This window comes from Musca autumnalis, unplaced genomic scaffold, assembly GCF_047663935.1.
Source record: "Musca autumnalis isolate F117 unplaced genomic scaffold, ASM4766393v1 scaffold_5, whole genome shotgun sequence".
Lineage (NCBI taxonomy): Eukaryota > Metazoa > Arthropoda > Insecta > Diptera > Muscidae > Musca > Musca autumnalis.
In genome coordinates this window covers 154,072,130-154,090,282 of record NW_027412088.1, presented here as the reverse complement: position 1 = coordinate 154,090,282, position 18,153 = coordinate 154,072,130, and the positions used below count along the sequence as shown (strand labels likewise).

Genomic DNA, 18,153 nt, shown 5'->3' with positions numbered 1-18,153 from the left:
TTATCACACCGAAATGACAGAAATTTCCTATTTAATCTTTCCCCTTAAATGTGTAGCTCCAGATCCACGTTTTAATATAGCCCCCATAGGACTGTACTGCGGTATTTTCGGTATTTTCAAAGTTTTAGCCTCATTATCACGATGAATTGGCTTAAATTTGGTATTTAGTCTTTGTTGGAAGAGCTTAAGTTCCCCCCACATTGTGATATAGCCCCCGTATAACGGCCGGTACCTGCCGAATATCGATATTTTCAAGTTTTGAGCTTCATCATAAAACCGAAATGAAAATTTCGTATTTAGTCCTCATTGGGAGCATACAATTTTCCGACAGAAATTAGTTTCTATAGGTTCACGTTTTCATATAGCCCCTATAGAACGGTACCTCTCGATTTTCGGTATTTTCAAGGTTTTATATACATTTTCACAACGAAATGACTTATATTTCGTATTTAGTCTTCATTGAGAGCAATAAAATTTCCCCATGAATTTGTTGCTACAAGCCCACTACCGGACGGTATATTCCGATTTTCGGTATTTCAAAGTTTTAGCCACATTTTCACACCGAAACGGCAGACATTTTGTCCTCAGTCTTCGTTGGGAGCGCTGAACTTTGGTCCACTTTGGATCTCCTAATATTTTGTCCATATGTAGTTTAACTTCAAAAATGGTCCATATAAGTGTTCTCCTTACACAAAATCTGAAAACCTACTATATTTTATTATTGGGGAAAAGGATTTTAGTTGCGTAGCCGGTATTCGATTCTATATTATCTATAGATGAAAGTTTCAACACACAGGGTATATTTCTATCGGCAATGCCGACTGATACATTTGTAATTGTTTACCAGTGGAAAGAAACACTGGGAACTAGAACTAAGAAAATGTGTACGTTATCTTAAAATACCTCACAGGCTCCGAAAAACTTAATGGACATATGCAAGGCTTTTCATCACGTGATTTAAATTTCTGGATCTTGAACTGACTCCGGCATATCTCATTGCACTCATATTTTCGTTAAACACATTTTTTGCTACGAATTAGGCCCTTCTACCCTCACATACTTTCCCGATGTCCGAAGAGCAACCTATGTGAAAGTGCCTCCAACAAAATCGCAAAGATCGGGGATGGTGTGGAGAGTTACAATTCCCCAAGTACCCATATATCACCGATTTGGTTTCATTTTACTACCGTACCAGTAGTGGGATTCTGTAACTCATTTTTGCTGTTACCGACAAAAATCGGTAAAATAAAATCGCAAAATTATGACTAAAAACATAAAGAAAAGTTGGCATCACTGTTTGTGTCGGTAGAGGCTAGCGACTACTTTTTATTCATCGTTAACTTACCGAAAATTTTCGATAATTATCGAAATTATAAGCGTTTTAATTTTACCGACGATTATCGATAACAGCAAAAATGAGTTACAGAATCCCACTACAGGGAGAATACGAGAATTCGTAATCAGAGAGGATGATTCTGCACAGTTGGGCCACTAAAATTTTCTGGATGAATCACTTATATTACCCTGAGGCGTGGAATGGGTCACTCAATTGGGTTCAAATTTTGCCACTCGTTATATTTTGTTCAAACTTAAATCAAGTTCGAAGATTACTCACCTCGGCTCAGTCCTTCTAGTACCTCTCCAACAAAAGAACGGCTCTCGAAACGTTTTGATTTTTTTACAATGGGTTGTCATCGAGGCTCCCATTACCACGGTACAATTTTTTTACTAGTCAAAAGCTGTAAAAATTCTGCCGGCACAAACTAAAACTACTTATGAATTGATCAAACGGTGCTCATAGTAAAACTTCTTACAAATCGGACAACACCTTGAGGTATCATCTCCCTCACAAAAGTTTAAAATGTTCGTTTAAGTGCTGTTTAAGGTCTGTTCGAATATGGTTTCGAAAGGCATATCGTTGTCCTGTTAAAAGCGATAAAATGTTTTTCGTGGGCATGTCTCTGATTCCTGACATAATGACCAAAAAGCTGATTGGCACGATAAATATCAAAAGGAATGACTTCCAATATTATATCCAATTAAAAGATGGATATTGTCGTTCCCTTACTTCAGGTACCTTCACCGCAAATGTTGTTGGTTTTACCCACTGAACTCATAGAAACAAGTATCCGATTGAACTTCGTATTAAACCCCAGTACCTGTTTTATGCGAATCTGGACTTTTTTATGTGTCCTGAGAAATTCGGCACGTTCAGGGATTTGAAAGAGTGTAAAATGTGGACTATACCTAAGGGGTTATCCCTATCTGCCAATTTCAAAAAATCAAAAAAAAATTGTATTTGCTTATTTTGAAGTACAAATCGATAAAATTGGTTGAAATATGACCTTTGAAAGTGTAGAACCCGTAGTGGTTTGTGTGTTTAGGCGTACTTTATTGGTTTATTATACCACTTCTTTTTGCATAATTTTAATGTTCCTCACAATGGCTACCTGTTGGGAATTCCCTCAAATGAATTCTATTAAATTGTAATCCATATGGCGAGGTAGAATTCATAAATAAGGAATGTATCGGACACGTCCAAAAGTGTATGGGGTCCCGCCTTGGAAGTCTAGTAAAAAGTAACAAAAAGCTTGGAGGCAAAGGAATGTTGACAGGAAAATTGATTGACATGCTCATAGTCTACTATGGACATGCAATTCGACGCCATTCAAATTCAATTCACGATATGCATCAGACAGTATGGGCGACATTTGATCATTACAGTTAAAGCGATACAAATCCACGTCACGAGGGATATCCAACCGGTGAAGACTCGTGGTGTTCACATCAACTGGCTCCGGCAAGAAAAGAGGCTTTCATACACGATTACAGATCACTTCCATCAAATGCTTTGGATGCTATTAGACCTATACACAACGATCTTAGTAAAGAGTCTTTACTCGAAAGATGCGTCGGCGGCTTCAATCAAAATAGCAACGAAAGCTTCAATCAATTTATTTGGAAAATTTGCCCCAAAACCCTTTCAAGTGGAGAACTCGTTGTAAATTTAGCAGCTTACATTGCGATTGGTCTTTTTAACGAAGGTACAAAATCATTGTTATTTCATTTGAGCTCGATCGGAGTGAGCTGTGGACTAAACTCACACGAATATGCTAAAAAAAATCGTCCAAGCACGAACTGCACTGGCGCACTGGCAGAGAGACGTGCGGCCGAGTGTACTCGTGAAGGATGAATGTTGCGAAGGCAACACCAAATTTACATTTTACAAGCTGCATCGTCGGCGGAAGAGCTCCTGTATGGCCAGGAATTGATGACTCCTTGTAATTTTGCCAAAAAGACATCTTTTATTCATGTAAACCGAAATAAAAACTTAAAACGCGTTTTTCTCGAAATGCCATTTTTGAAGTCGGTGCCAACGATAGCTCGAAAACGGATAGCGAGGTCTTCGTATTAGAGCTGGCAAAAAATCGAGGCACTATCGATAATATCGATTGTTATTTAAAAATTCAATATCGATAAATAGTTTTGCCTATCGATATTATCGGAATAAAAACCCCTAACCTGAAATCCATTGAAATAAATAGAAATTTCGCTCTTTTTCGGTTATGTGTGTGTAAGAAAGTAAGTCCGTAGTCACACGTACACATTTTTCGGTAAAATAAAATGTATTTTTTTACATTTTTTATAAAATAAAAGCATTTGTTTTTTATACCCTCAGCCTTTAGGCTAAAGAGGGTATATACACTTTGATACGATGAAAATGTGCCTCATCGAAATAATGGTTTTAGACCCCAAGTATGTTTGGACGAAATGTGTTTCAGACAATTTGGAGTCGATCTAGCCATGTCCGTCCGTCTGTCTGTCTGTCTGTCTGTCCTGCTGGCTGGAGCGCACGATAACTCTCGAACGGATGAACCGATTCGGTTCAAATTTTGGCTTTCGTAATACTTTGCCCAAACTTAGTTTAAGTTCGAAGATGAGCTACATCGGTCCACTCCTTCCGGTACCTCCCCCACAAAAGTTCGAAAATGTTCGGAAAGTTTGTGCGCACGATAGCTCTTGAAGGGAGAGACCGATTTGGTCCATACTTTGTATAGCGTAAACTTTCTACCAGAGTAATATGAGGTTCCAATATGGTCTCAATAGGTCCACTCCTTCGGGTACCTCCCACACAAAATTTCGGTTTAGGGCTTGGTCTTGAATCGCTTTGATTTTGGTTGTAGAAACTTATATTCAGTGCCCTCTACACGACGGTGCAAGTTTCATCTGGGGAAGTCCATATTTCCTGAGAAAATAGCCTGAAAGCTGCAAAAAGCCCCTATGACACCGTATGTAATGGTTTGAGCGCAAATAACTCTCGAACGGATCTGCCGATTCAGTCCGAAATTTGGCTTTCATAATATTTTGTCCAAAGATAGTTTATATTCGAAGATAATCCAAATCGGTCTATTCCTTCAGGTACCTCCCCCACAAAAGTTCAAAAATGTTCGGAAAAATTGTGCGCACAATAACTCTTGAAGGGAGTGAACGATTTGGTCCACACCTTACACATCTTATTACATCTACCAGATATAGATCAGGTTTAAATATGGAATATATTTTTCCACCCCCTCGGGTACCTCTCACACAAAATTTCGGATAGGTTCACTTTAAGACCTGCTCTCGAGACACTTTGATTTATGTTGAAGCAACTTGCTAGAGAGCACGAAAACTTCTTCCCCTTAGGGTACCACCCCCACAAAAGTTCAACATTCGTGTCGAAATGCAGTTTAGGGTCTCTTCGAAGATGCTTTGAAAATGAATACCGATGCTGTTCATTGTGGTACTGCTGTTTACAGTCATATTATGTTTTCCGTGGACAAGGCCATGCTTCCTGGCATACTGGTCCAAAAGGTATATGATTACCCTTTTCAATCCAACCTAACCTAACCTAATCCGCATTATCGTCGGCAAGTTCAAAGGTACAAAATGGCCACAAAATTCTAAAAAAACCGAAATACATTCGATCTGTCCGTAGATTAATATTTCAATTCACATAGGCTGAGGGTATACATATCTCTGTCGGTAAAGTCGACTGATTCCTTTTTACTTGTTTTTTTTATTAATTTTCTCGTTTAGAGTTAAGCTTGATGATCGGAAATTATTTGCAAGTGAAAAAGGAAAGCCAAGGACTTGAACCCACATAGTCACCAAATTACGTTACCTGGTTTCATTGGTGGTAAAGCAAATCTTCGGACGTATCGACTATGTAATGGCTTCTCTGTCCTAGAACTTATCGTTTTTCAAATGCAAATGTGTTTTGCACATTTACGCGGATACTTGGTCACAGAAATGTATTTTCTTCACGACAAACGCTTTTTTGCGCTGCCTTTGAAGTTATGAGTTTTGGCTTTGAACGCTAACATGCCGTGACAACATTTTTTGATATGTTTTCAAGGACGTGGGTTCAAATCCCAGCCGGGCTCAGCCTGTTTTTTTATTTTTTTGAAATTTTGCCTGTAAGGGCGAGGATCATTTTTAATGATTTTTTATTAATTTTCTCGTTTAGAGTTAAGCTTGATGATCGGAAATTATTTGCAAAATTACAGGCAAAATTTCAAAAAAAAGCATTTGTTTATTCTCCTTTACATTTCTGTGAACTACTTATGCATAATTTCAAGAAAATCATTGACATTTCCCCCATTTTCATCTCCAAATTAATGGTAATGACAACTTAACGATAATATCGATAGCAATCGATATTTTAAAACATTATATCGAAAATATCTAATGTTGGGAATATCGATGGTTTGCCAGCTATACTTCGTATATTTTGGTGAGCTTATTAAATACATAAAAACCTTGTCTATAAGCGAGATTTTTTAAATAAAGGTAGTTTAAGATGTGTTCTTTCATAGGAATAAAAGATTTACCTAAAAATATTGGTAGTTCTCTCAGAAAAAATATGAAAATTGAGTTTTTTTGGCCAGCACAACTAAGCAAAGAGCAAGACATATTCACTCTTCCGCTCTGAAGATGGCGAAAGGCAACCTATTATGTGTAAGAGACTGTAAAGATCTGTGATGGTATGGTGAGTTTAAATTCTCAATTTCTTGACAGAAACGAGTCACTGGGGGACTGGTAACACTTTTAAGTGTCGTTACGCCCGTTATACTCTTCCGAAAATATCCCCTCAATATTCGCCACAATTGAACCCACACCTGCAACCATGACAACCCAGACAACTTTCGTCGGAAGTTGTAGCCACTTATTTCACTGCGCCATTCGGAGAGGTAGCATTATCTGTAAAAAGAAGGTAGAAAAACAGGGAAGGTACATGTGGAAAGAGTTATTTTATAGATGTAAAAAATATTTTAGAGTAGTGATGGTGAGAAATCTGTCGAAGAAGCAGTTTACGATTCCAGGTTGCGCCGCATCAAAAATGTATTTATTCTATGACCCCTAAAAGCCGACAAAATAGCCAAAAACAAGTGAAAACGGCGTTAAGTTCGGCCAGGCCACCATAAATTATATTGAAACCAGATTTCAGCCAGAATTCGGGCAATACCGTTCTACCGACAATTCTGTGCAGAAGTATGTTATAGTTCTATCGGAGACTAAGCAAGTAAAAACGGGCCGAACTTTCTATACCATCCACCAAGAGATGTATTGAATTAAAATGAAGCATTTAGCTTCCTTTTGTTTATGTTTACATACCGAATTTTACCCATTTCTGTAGGATAATGTGGCTAAACCTTTGAAAATACCGAAAATCGGGAGGTACCGTTCTATGGAAGCTATATCAAAACGTGGATGGATCCTTTACCGACGAAATTCGGGGAAAAAGTTTTTAGCCTCAGACCACTTTCCTATCATCGTCTCCGTAAATAGACCACCCGAATCATGGGAAAGCTGATTGGCAAGGGTTCACCGAATTTGCAAATCACAGCTTCAGGGAGCTATCCATTCCCTCAGATCCTCGAGTAGCTGAGAGAACTTTGCGGGTCATCATCACTGCAGTAGCCACTCGCTGCATACCTGCTGGTCGAATATCCGAAATAAGACCAAATTTCCCAGCAGAGGCGACAAGACTAGCATGTGAGCGTGGTGAGCTTCGTCATACGAATCCTGAAAACCCTAGAGTTAGAGAGCTTACTTCTGAAGTAAACAGACTAGTAGGCGAACATAAGCGGAAAAAGTGGCTAGACCACCTGAAGCAGTGCAATATTGGTACAGGATTAAATAAATTGTGGGCAACGGTTAAATCACTCTCTAATCCGGGAAAGAAGGATAACAGAGTGGCTGTTACTTTCAACGGCGTGACAGTAACTGACCCAAGCAGGTGAGCGTGTTTTTTTACCGGCAGTTCATAAAACACCCTGAGAGTGATAGGGAGAAGAGGAGTGTGCTACGCCGTATTAAAAGAGCCCTTTCAGCCTAGGAGGTTCGATTACAATTTACGATGAGCGATGTTCTACATGCCATCCGAAACGCGAAATCATCCAAAGCGTTTGGCCCACACCGAATATCGATGGTAATGCTTAAGTAAGTGGATGAACCCGGAGTTGAGTATTTAACAAGCCACCAATATTGTACCAGAAGCTTGGAAAGTTGGCAGGGTGGTCCCGCTACTAAAGCTTGGTATGAAATCCAGTAGAGGAGAATCGTACATTCCGATTTCGCTCCTGTCGCCACGATGAGAAGCTGTTTTCCAGTTGCCCAACATCAATATGGATTTCGGAAAATGCATAGTACTATAACAGCTTTAGACATCATATCCACACATATCAGTAGAGGACTGAACCAGAACAGGCTGTGCGACCGAACAGTCATGGTGGCTCTTGACCGACTTATCGAAGGCCTTCGATACCATCAAGCATGCCAAGCTGTTTGAGAAGATATAGAAGACTACTCCCCAGTCGTGTTTGAAATGTTGGATGATTCATTTTATGTGCGGACGCCAGCCGTGTGTGGAATTCAGAATCAAAAAGTCCAAACTCCGTAAAGTGAAACAGGAAGTTCCCCAAGGAGGGGTGATATCTCCGGAACTGTTTAACCTCTACCTTTCTAAAATTCCTCACCCTCCAGACGGCATAGAAATCGTAATGTATGCGGACAATTGTACCATCTTGACGTCGGGTTCTATTATCGATGACATATGTGATAGGTTAAATGTCTACATTGCTGACCTATTGCAGTTCTACCATATGGGGAATATAAAAATATTCGCCGCTAAATCAACTACGACACTGTTCACCACTTGGACGGCTGAAATGAGGCTCCCACTGAACATATTGGTCGATGGTGTACTGATTCCGACCACTAACTTCCACAAAATATTGGGTGTAACATTCGATAGCATGTTTAAGTCATCCGCGCAAGCCACAGCTGTTTGCGATAAGATCCAAAGTAGGAACAAGGTCTTCAAGTCGCTGGCCGGCAGCACTTGGGGTGCTAACAAAGAAACCTTGTTGACCTCTTACAAAACAATAGGCCGGTCTGTGGTAAGCTATGAGGCACCAGCGTGGTATGCAAATGTTAACGCTACACAGTGGAAGAATATTCAATTCTGCCAGAATGCCGCTCTGTGGACTGTAACAGGGTGCCACCACCAGTAGGTCATCTTCATGAGGAGACGAAGGTTTTGCCGGTAGGCTTGGATAGCATTCACACTGAGACGGTTGCGCAGGCAGTACAGAGATACAGTGTGCCAAGGCAAATACGAGTGGTTTTAATCCATTTAAGATCCGGACGATGTAGCCGCCTCAATTCGTATTGGGCCGAATTTATGCCACGAAACCCAACACATGCGCGGCATGTTGATTGACACCACACGACACACTACATTTGGGTAGCTGTCCAGCTAATTTCTCTCACCTGTCTCCTGATTCTTTATGGACGCAACCAGTTCAGGTTGCAGAATTTTTGGATCTGGAAACAAAGGAAATAGCACTTGATAACTGAAATAATACACGAACGAACATGTATGCGTTGCTACAAGAACAACAAATAAATGACAAATTTCAGCCATTTCAGTTTGATAATGACACTGGAAACTTCAAAATACTGAAAATCGGGAAGTACCGTTCTACAGGGGACCGGCATATCACATTTCCAATGCCAATCATCCTCAGAGTAATATAAACTTCTGTATCAAATTATAAAGCTCTATCTTAAATATTGCGAGCTGTATCTTGATTTCAACAGACAGATGGACGGACAGCGGGACATATTCATATCGACATAGAATTTTATGCTGATCGAGAATATATATACTTTATATGGTCTCCGACGTATATTTCGACGCGTTACCAATGGATAGACAAGCTAATTATTCCATCCATATTAGGATATTATGGTGGAGGATATAAAAATGTGACATCCTGTCAAAACAACAATGACCAGTTTTAAGCCTCTCACTCTTTTTTATTATAAGTGAAAGATTAGTACTAACTGACTGACGTTGATGATGAATGATGTCATAACACTGTGCAGCAGCAATGCGTTTTAACAATAGTTCAGCATATGCGCTAGCGCCTAAAATTATACTACATATTATGTGGTTTTTCAATAATTTTGTTATTCGATTTGCGAGACATTCAATTTAGACCTTGTCCCTCACTCTATCTCTTGAAACCAGTATTCCAAATATTCAAAGTATTGGATAATTATTATATTCAATATCCTTGGTACTGAAATTTGTCAATAATTCCCTAAAAACTTAATAAACTTTAACTCCACTCTTACGACTTTTCCTTTCAAATCATCTTTTTTTCTTGCAGGTGTCAAAAATATTTGCCGTGACATCAAATTTATGCTGAAAATCAAAACCTCAATATACTATCGCATTTGTTGGGGAATTGTTACACCAGTTTTTATGACGGCCGTCTTAATTTATATGCTAGCCGAATATGAACCACTTAAATACAATGATGTACTATATCCAGAGGGTCTATACGGTAAGTGTGTATTCGAAACTATTTATCCATTTACTTGTGTGTTTAATTCAAATGAGTTCCTTTCCCTTCAGCCCTGGGTTGGTGTATATCGGCCGTTGGTATTGGCCAGTTATTTCTATGGGGTTTTTATACCGCATACACAGGTCCCCAATATACCTGCCGGCAACGTTTTAAAGCAGCATTTCAACCTACCTCACAGTGGGGACCTTTGGATCCTACAAATCTCAAAGAATACAAAGAGTATATTAATGATGGTGAGGAATCTGCGAGCAGAGCCACGAGAAAAGGATTTTGGTATAAATTTTATGATAATATTTTCGGTTAACAGTCTTTGATTTGTTGTAGTTTTAAGTTGAGTATTAAATTTAACAATTTTATGTGATGAGTATTTGAATTTAATTTAAAAAAATAATAAATGCGCTAAATAAAAATATTATCAATTTGATAGTCTTATCGTTGATTCACCTTCCATTAACTTGATATTATTTTGTACGATTTAATATTCCAGCACTGTTTTTGTAATTTATAACGGTATTTAACAAAACAGAAGAAGTTGACATTTACGTATGATCTCTTAAGAACTTTAAAAACATCCGTAAGGTTGTGACTTCTTACAAGGCAAGTAACTCAAAATTGAAAGGATAAAATTATTTTTTTCGGAATGGAAGTTTTAGTACAATGTTTTCTAATTACTTTTACATAAAAATTTGTACACATTATTCCCATAAAATGTGCTAGAAATTTTTATACCCTATACCACAATGTGGAAAAGGGTATTATAAGTTTGTTTTGGTAAAAATTCATGTAACACCGCGAAATATTCGTCGGAGACCCCCAATGTGGTATACCATTCTTCATATCTCGACGAGATAAAGCGATTTTGAGATGTGTGTCCGTCCGTCCGTCCGTCCGTCCGTCTGTCCATTATAAATTGTAAACACGCTCCAGCCCGCAATTATGGACCGATCGTCACGAAATTTTGTATGGAGGTCGGGTTCAGATCAGAACAGATCCCTATTCTTATTGGTGATGATCGTGAAATATTTAGCGGGTAAAATGGACCAAAAACATAATATTTATCCAATTTTCTAGCGGCTCTGTAGGTCTCAATAATTGTCCGATCAACGCGTAATTTTAAATAAGGTAAGAGTATATCACAAAGGAGAAGCTTGCAATTTGAGATGGCGATCGGATAATATTTAGATGGTTAAATGGACCAAAACTTTTGTGTGCAAATTGTGAAAAATTTGAATATACAGCTTATATCTTAATTCCTGGAAGTGACATTCCGGACAAGTGAGATATACTTGAAAGTGGAACGCTTGACCTTTCAATTGATGCCAATTATGTTGGTGTTCATGATCAGATAACAGAGTTACAGCCTAATATATCCCGTTATTTGTTTGTAGTGTAATAATAAACTCGCTAGAAATCGCAATTATACATCAATAGTGACGAAATTTTGCACCGGGTAAGAGTATAGGTCGAAAAAGATGCCTACAATTTTGAATGATGATCTGATATTCTTTAGCGGGTGAAATGGACCATTACTTTTGTATGAAAAATATTAAAATGTTATTTTTGGTCGATATTTTAAATTCTTGAGGACATATATATTTCGTAAAGTAGCCTACATATGGGAAAAAACTGCTGACCTATCCTCTGATGTAAATTGCAATAAAGTGTTTGCTAGAAAACGGGCCTACTGCCTAATATATAATGGGTTCTGTGTAGAGAACCACATTTTTATACCATGCTACATATTGTCTCTCCAAAAGTTTATGTAACCCCACGAAATATTCGTCCTAGACCCCTTATTTGGTATGCCAAAATTCATATCTCGACGAGATAAAGCGATTTAGCGATGTGTGTCCGTCCATTAAAAATTGTAAAAAAGCTTAAGGCCGCAATTATGGATCGATTGTAACGAATTTTTTAAGGAGGTTGGGCTCGGGCCTGAATAGAAATGATTAGCTTTTGCTGATGATCGTGAAAAGTTCAGGAAATAAAATGGATCAAAAACAAAATTTTAACCAATTTTGTAGCAGCTCTGCAGTTTAAAATAATAACCCGCAAAATTTTAAACAAAGTTTGAGTTTATGATGAAGATGAAGCGTACAAACCAACGTTAAGATCAGATAATACTTAGCGGGTTAAATGGACTGAAACTTTTGTGTGAAATTGGTAAAAATGTCAATAACGTAGCGGTTAAACAACGGAAGTAGTAGTACTACATAAGTGGGTTTCATTACATTTTAGTTTGTGTGAACTAAATTTTCCTTTCTTGCTACAAAATATGCTGATATTTGATAATTAAATTTTCACAATCGTTGAAAAGAAGTTCCGTGGAGAGCGATTGTCCAGGGATAGTGGTATAGGGTATCCCATGGTCGGCTCCGTCCGACTATAGACTTTTCTTACTTGTTTATAATACTTTTTTGGGGATTTGTTTTTCCAAGTCCAAAAAATTGAAGTTGAGTTTTACTAACTTCGCCATCCTTCGCCACTCTCTAAATTTTTTGAAGAATGTTCAAAATAGTGTAAATTTTGCAAAAAAATTGGTTCCAGCTGCATATATTTGCATTTCCGTGTGTTGCATTAAAAATACTGACGATGCCTCTGGTCGTTTCAGTGAACATGCCGTATTACTGTATTCTCAGCTTCTTCCTTGTTTTGTGTTTTAATTGTTTGTTTTGTTTTTTTTTTTTTTTTTCTTTAAAGACATTAGACATTTTTGTTATGGGATCTACTTATGAGTGTATTTTTTACATTATATATTTTTGATATATGCATGATGCTACATATAATATGAAAAAAATAAAAATGTAAAGTTCGGTCGCACCGAACTTTATTATATCCCCTACCATGAAATATTCTGACCTCAAATGGAATAATTTGTTTCCTTTCCTGTCCACGATACCAGTCGGAGACGTTTTTTTACCACTAAGAACTCCAAATAGCAAATTACAACCAATTCGAACCGAAAATGTAGATAAAAACCTCAAAATAACAGAAATAGGAAGGTACCGTAATATGAGGGCTATACCGAAACCTGGACTTAAGATCACAATTTTTGGCGCAGAAGGTGTTTGATCATTTAGAACTTCAAATGGCAAATTATAACCAATTCGGGGCGAAAATGTTAATAAAATCTTCAAAATACATACCTGAAATCGGTAGGTACCGTAATATGAGGGCTACACCGAAACCTGGACCTAAGACCACAATTTTGCGCAGAAGGTTTTTGACCATTGGGAACTCCAAATACCAAAGTACATCCAATTAGGGCCGAAAATGTAGATAAAAGCTTCAAAATACCTGAAATCGGGTGGTACCGCTACATAGGGGCTATAAGCAAAACTGGACCCATATTGATGATTTTTTGGCTAAAGTATTTTTTACTTATTTTTAGCATATACTGAAAAAATCAGATCGGTCCGACGAGTATAAATATTTTTGTCGCACCTTCCCATATAAGTGGGACCATTGTGCGCTGGTTTGAATCGATTGCCATCGTGCACAATGATTCATCTTGGTTCGTTTTTCGTATTTCTCCGAAGACTTCAGGCAAAAAAATTGTAGTGTACAACTCAGAATTAACCGTCCTATGTTTTCCAAGCCGTATAGGCGCCACGTGGTCAGTTTTGACGAAGAAACAAACTACAATTTGCTTCGAAGTGCTCCTCCCATGAACAACTTTCGCTGGATTTGGCTCGTATTCGTAGACCCACACGGCCAATTGCTGTTTTGTTTCGGGCTCATACGTATAGATCCATAATTCGTCACCTGTGACGATCTTATAAACGTCTTTTGAAGCACCGCGATCCAATTATTTCAACATTTCATTGCACCAATCGACACTAGCCTTTTTTGGTCGATTGTCATTTTGTGCTGGATCTAAGGAGAACACGACTTTTTTACGACCTGGGCCCTATTCCACGAAACGACTTATCAACTTTTCATTTTGCACTTAGCAATATTTTTGACAATTCGAAAATTTTTGCGTTCCACAGAAGTAAGTTGCTAAAGATAAGTTGAGTTTACTAAGTTTTCAAAAAATTATTGCTGTATTTTTGATTTCTGTTCCACAAACGTCCTCCTCGGCTAAGTGAAAAGTTGTAACTGCAAACTATATTTTGGTAAGATTTTGCAAAACATTGTGCTCTTTCGTTCCACAGAAAACTTTGCATTTTGTTTTTGCCAACCAAATGTTGATAAGTTTGCCTAAAATTTGCGGGGTAAACGTCCTCTTTGCCAATGTACATTGTTAAAACAAGTAACGTTTTTAAAACGTTACTACTGGAGATTTTGTTCGGAAAGATTGAAAGCACGGTAATGACAAGAAATTATAAGGAACGAATTAATTTTTCCGAACTTCCACCCTCCGAACCACCACCACCCTGCGAACCACACACTTCTGAACTTCCACCCTGCGAACAAACCCATTCCGAACTTCCACCCTCCAAATTTGACCCCGCGAACCATCCATTTTGAACTTCCAACCTCCGAACCACCGAATTCCCAACTTCCAGCCCCGAACAACCCCACAAATCGATGTTTCTCGGTTTTACACTAACGCTAAAACCTCTTTCAGGTTTTTATTTTTATTTTAATTTTAATTTTAATTTTAATTTTAATTTTAATTTTAATTTTAATTTTAATTTTAATTTTAATTTTAATTTTAATTTTAATTTTAATTTTAATTTTAATTTTAATTTTAATTTTAATTTTAATTTTAATTTTAATTTTAATTTTAATTTTAATTTTAATTTTAATTTTAATTTTAATTTTAATTTTAATTTTAATTTTAATTTTAATTTTAATTTTAATTTTAATTTTAATTTTAATTTTAATTTTAATTTTAATTTTAATTTTAATTTTAATTTTAATTTTAATTTTAATTTTAATTTTAATTTTAATTTTAATTTTAATTTTAATTTTAATTTTAATTTTAATTTTAATTTTAATTTTAATTTTAATTTTAATTTTAATTTTAATTTTAATTTTAATTTTAATTTTAATTTTAATTTTAATTTTAATTTTAATTTTAATTTTAATTTTAATTTTAATTTTATTTTATTTTGTTTTGTTTTATTTTATTTTATTTTATTTTATTTTATTTTATTTTATTTTATTATGTTTTATTTTATTTTATTTTATTTTATTTTATTTTATTTTATTTTATTTTATTTTATTTTATTTTATTTTATTTTATTATACCCTCAGCCTTTAGGCTAAAGAGGGTATTTACACTTTGATACGACCAATTTTGAGTAGATCTAGCAATGTCCTTCCGTCTGTCTGTCTGTCCGTCTGTCTGGCTGGTGCACACGATAACTCTCGAACGGATTAATCGATTCGGTTCAAATTTTGGGTATTGAAATATTTTGTCCAGATTCGATTCAGGTACCTCCCCCACAAATGTTCAAAAATTGTCGCAAAACTTGTGCGCATGATAACTCTTGTAGGGAATAACCGATTTGGTCCATACTTTGCACATCGTGTAATTTCTACCAAACTTAGATGAGGTTCCAATATGGACTCAATCGGTCCACTCCTTCGGGTACCCCCCAACACAAAATTTCGGAAAAGTTCAGTTTAGGACCTGGTCTCGAATCGCTTTGATTTTTGTTTACGCAAGTTGTATTCCATACTTCCTGAGAAAATGGACCTGAAAGTTACAAAAAACCCTATGACACCGTGTTAGTGGTTGGAGCGCAAGATAACTCTCGAACGGATATGCCGATTCGGTCCAAAAATTGGCTTTAGTAATATTTTGTCCAAACTTAGTTCAAGTTCAAAGATGGATTATATCGGCCCACTCCTTCGGGTACCTCCCACACAAAATTTCAGAAAAGTTCAGTTTAGGACTTGGTCTCGAATCGCTTTGATTTTTGTTTACGCAAGTTGTATTCGCTGTCCTCTATACGACGCTGTAAGTTTCATCAGGGGCAAGTCCATACTTCCTGAGAAAATGACCGGATAGGTGCAAAAGTCCCTATGACACCTTGTGTAGTGGTTGGAGCGCAAGATAACTCTCGAACGGATCTGTCGATTCGGTCCAAAATTTGACCTTCGTAATATTTTATCAAAACATAGTTTAAATTCGAAGATGCGCTATATCGGTCCACTCCTTCAGGTACCTCCCCCACAAAACTTCAAAATTTTTCGGAAAAATTTTGCGCACGATAACTCTTGAAAGGAGTGACCGATGTAATCTATACTTTGCACATCCTAATATATCTACCAGATATAGATCAGGTTCGAATATGGACTATATTTGTCTACTCCTTCTGGTACCTCTCACACAAAATTTCGGATAAGTTCACTTTAAGACCTGCTCTCGAATCACTTTGATTTTTGTTGTAGCAACTTGCATTCGCTACCTCCATTACGACGGTAAAAGTTTTGTCAAGGCAAGTCCATATTTCTTGGGAAAACAGCCGGAAAGGTGTAAAAAACCCCTATTTCACCATATGTTGCGGTCTGAGAGCACGATAACTCTCGAACTGTTCAACCGATTTGGTCTTCGTCATATTATATCCAAACTTAGTTTCATGGGCAATACCGGTTCACAACTTTCGGTACTTCTCCCCAATATTTAAAACATGTCACTAAAATGCTAGGACGATATCACTTGAATGGGGCAACCAATTTGGTCCAAACTTTGGATCTCCTAAAATTTTATGAAAATTTAGTTTAACTTCTAAAATGGCCCATATCGGTCCTCCCTAAAGGTACCTGCCCTACAGAAGTTCAACATTTGTGTCTTATTGCAGTTAATTCCTAATCCACATTTTTGTCGGCAAGTCCAAATGTCCAAAAAGGGCCACAAAATTCTGAAGAGACCTTAAATACATTCGATCTGTCCGGAGGTGAAAGTTTGGCTTCACATTAGCTGAGGGTATATATCTGTCGGCAAAGCCGACAGACACTTTTTTAGTTGTTTTAGTTTATTTTATAAATTAATTCTCGTTTAGAGTTAAGCTTGATGATCGAAATTATTTGCAAGTGAAAAAGGAAAGCCAAGGATTCGAACCCATACAGTCACCAAATTATTTGACCGGTTTCGCTGTTAGTTGTCCTAGAACTTTTGGTTTTTCAAATGCAAATGTGTTTTTACTGCTAAACCTAATAAACCTAAATAACGACGAGACGTACACAAATATTTCAGCAACCTACCAAAACAACGCTCTCTGAGCGTCCGTGTTACCCAAATACCATTTAAAACACAAAATCGGCTACCGAAACTTACTTAAATATTTTTATTTGTAAAACAAATCATTTTCCTTTGCAATGAATTGTATTTCATGTTTTGTTGGGCTTTTGTTTTTAACATACAAAACACACACACATACAAACAATAACGTTCTGTCAAAGTTAAACTTTTCAACTTACAAAATGTATACGCTCGACGTATTTCGGTAGTTCTCTAAGAATACATGTGTTCTACTTTTTTCGCCACACACGCCCTGGGTATACGCCCGTATATAGGTATGGGCCTTATACAATACCGGATTTTTGGCAGTTGAATTGTATTTCTTCATGACAAACGGTTTTTTTATTTTATTTTACTTTATTTTATTGTCATGTCATTTTTTTATTTTTTATTTTTATTATACCCTACACCACTATTTGGGGAGGGTATTATAAGTTGGTTTTGGCCGTCTGTCCGTCTGTCCATCTAAACTTTGTAATCACGCTACAGGTCGCAATTTTGATCTGATCGTCACCAAACTTTGGGTCCCGGAGGGGAAGAAGCCTATTGATTTTGGTGATAATATTCAGGGGTCGAAATGGGCTAAAAACTTATTTGGAGAAAAAGTCAACGTTTTATTTCAAAGGTAATATCTGCGCATCTATAAGGGGTATATCAAAAGCAAAACCTACTAATGAAAGTAGAAAATATCACCCTTACAACGATGTATAGTGGGTTGTCATAGGTGGTCAAACAACGAAGATATCGCAATAGTCGCTAATACAACCCAACTTTTCAATAATAATGACGAATATCACAACTTTGGTTGGGGAGCTTCCAAAAGCAAAGCCTGACTATGAAAGTAGAATATCTCACCTTTACAATGATGCAAAGTAGGTTGACGTAGGTGGCCAAATAACGGAGATATAGCAACAATCGTTAGTACATCCCACTTTTAATTTTTTTTCGAAATCGCGCTACAGGTCGCAGTTTTGATCGGATCTTCACGAAATTGTTGGGGTTAATGGGGGTCCCACAGGAAAAGCCTGTTGATTT

The 18,153-nt window shown here is 37.0% G+C and overlaps 1 protein-coding gene across 1 annotated transcript in view; it reads left to right on the top strand.

Annotated features, from left to right (window-relative positions):
• LOC141386800 (uncharacterized) overlaps positions 1 to 10,339 on the top strand; it is a 67,713-nt gene extending 57,374 nt beyond the window's left edge. The window contains exons 12-13 of the mRNA XM_073955711.1: positions 9,723 to 9,899; positions 9,971 to 10,339. Of these exons, the coding sequence (XP_073811812.1) occupies positions 9,723 to 9,899; positions 9,971 to 10,224 (431 nt within the window). The 3' untranslated portion in view covers positions 10,225 to 10,339. The remainder of the gene's footprint in view (positions 1 to 9,722; positions 9,900 to 9,970) is intronic.
• Positions 10,340 to 18,153: the final 7,814 nt, after the last annotated feature.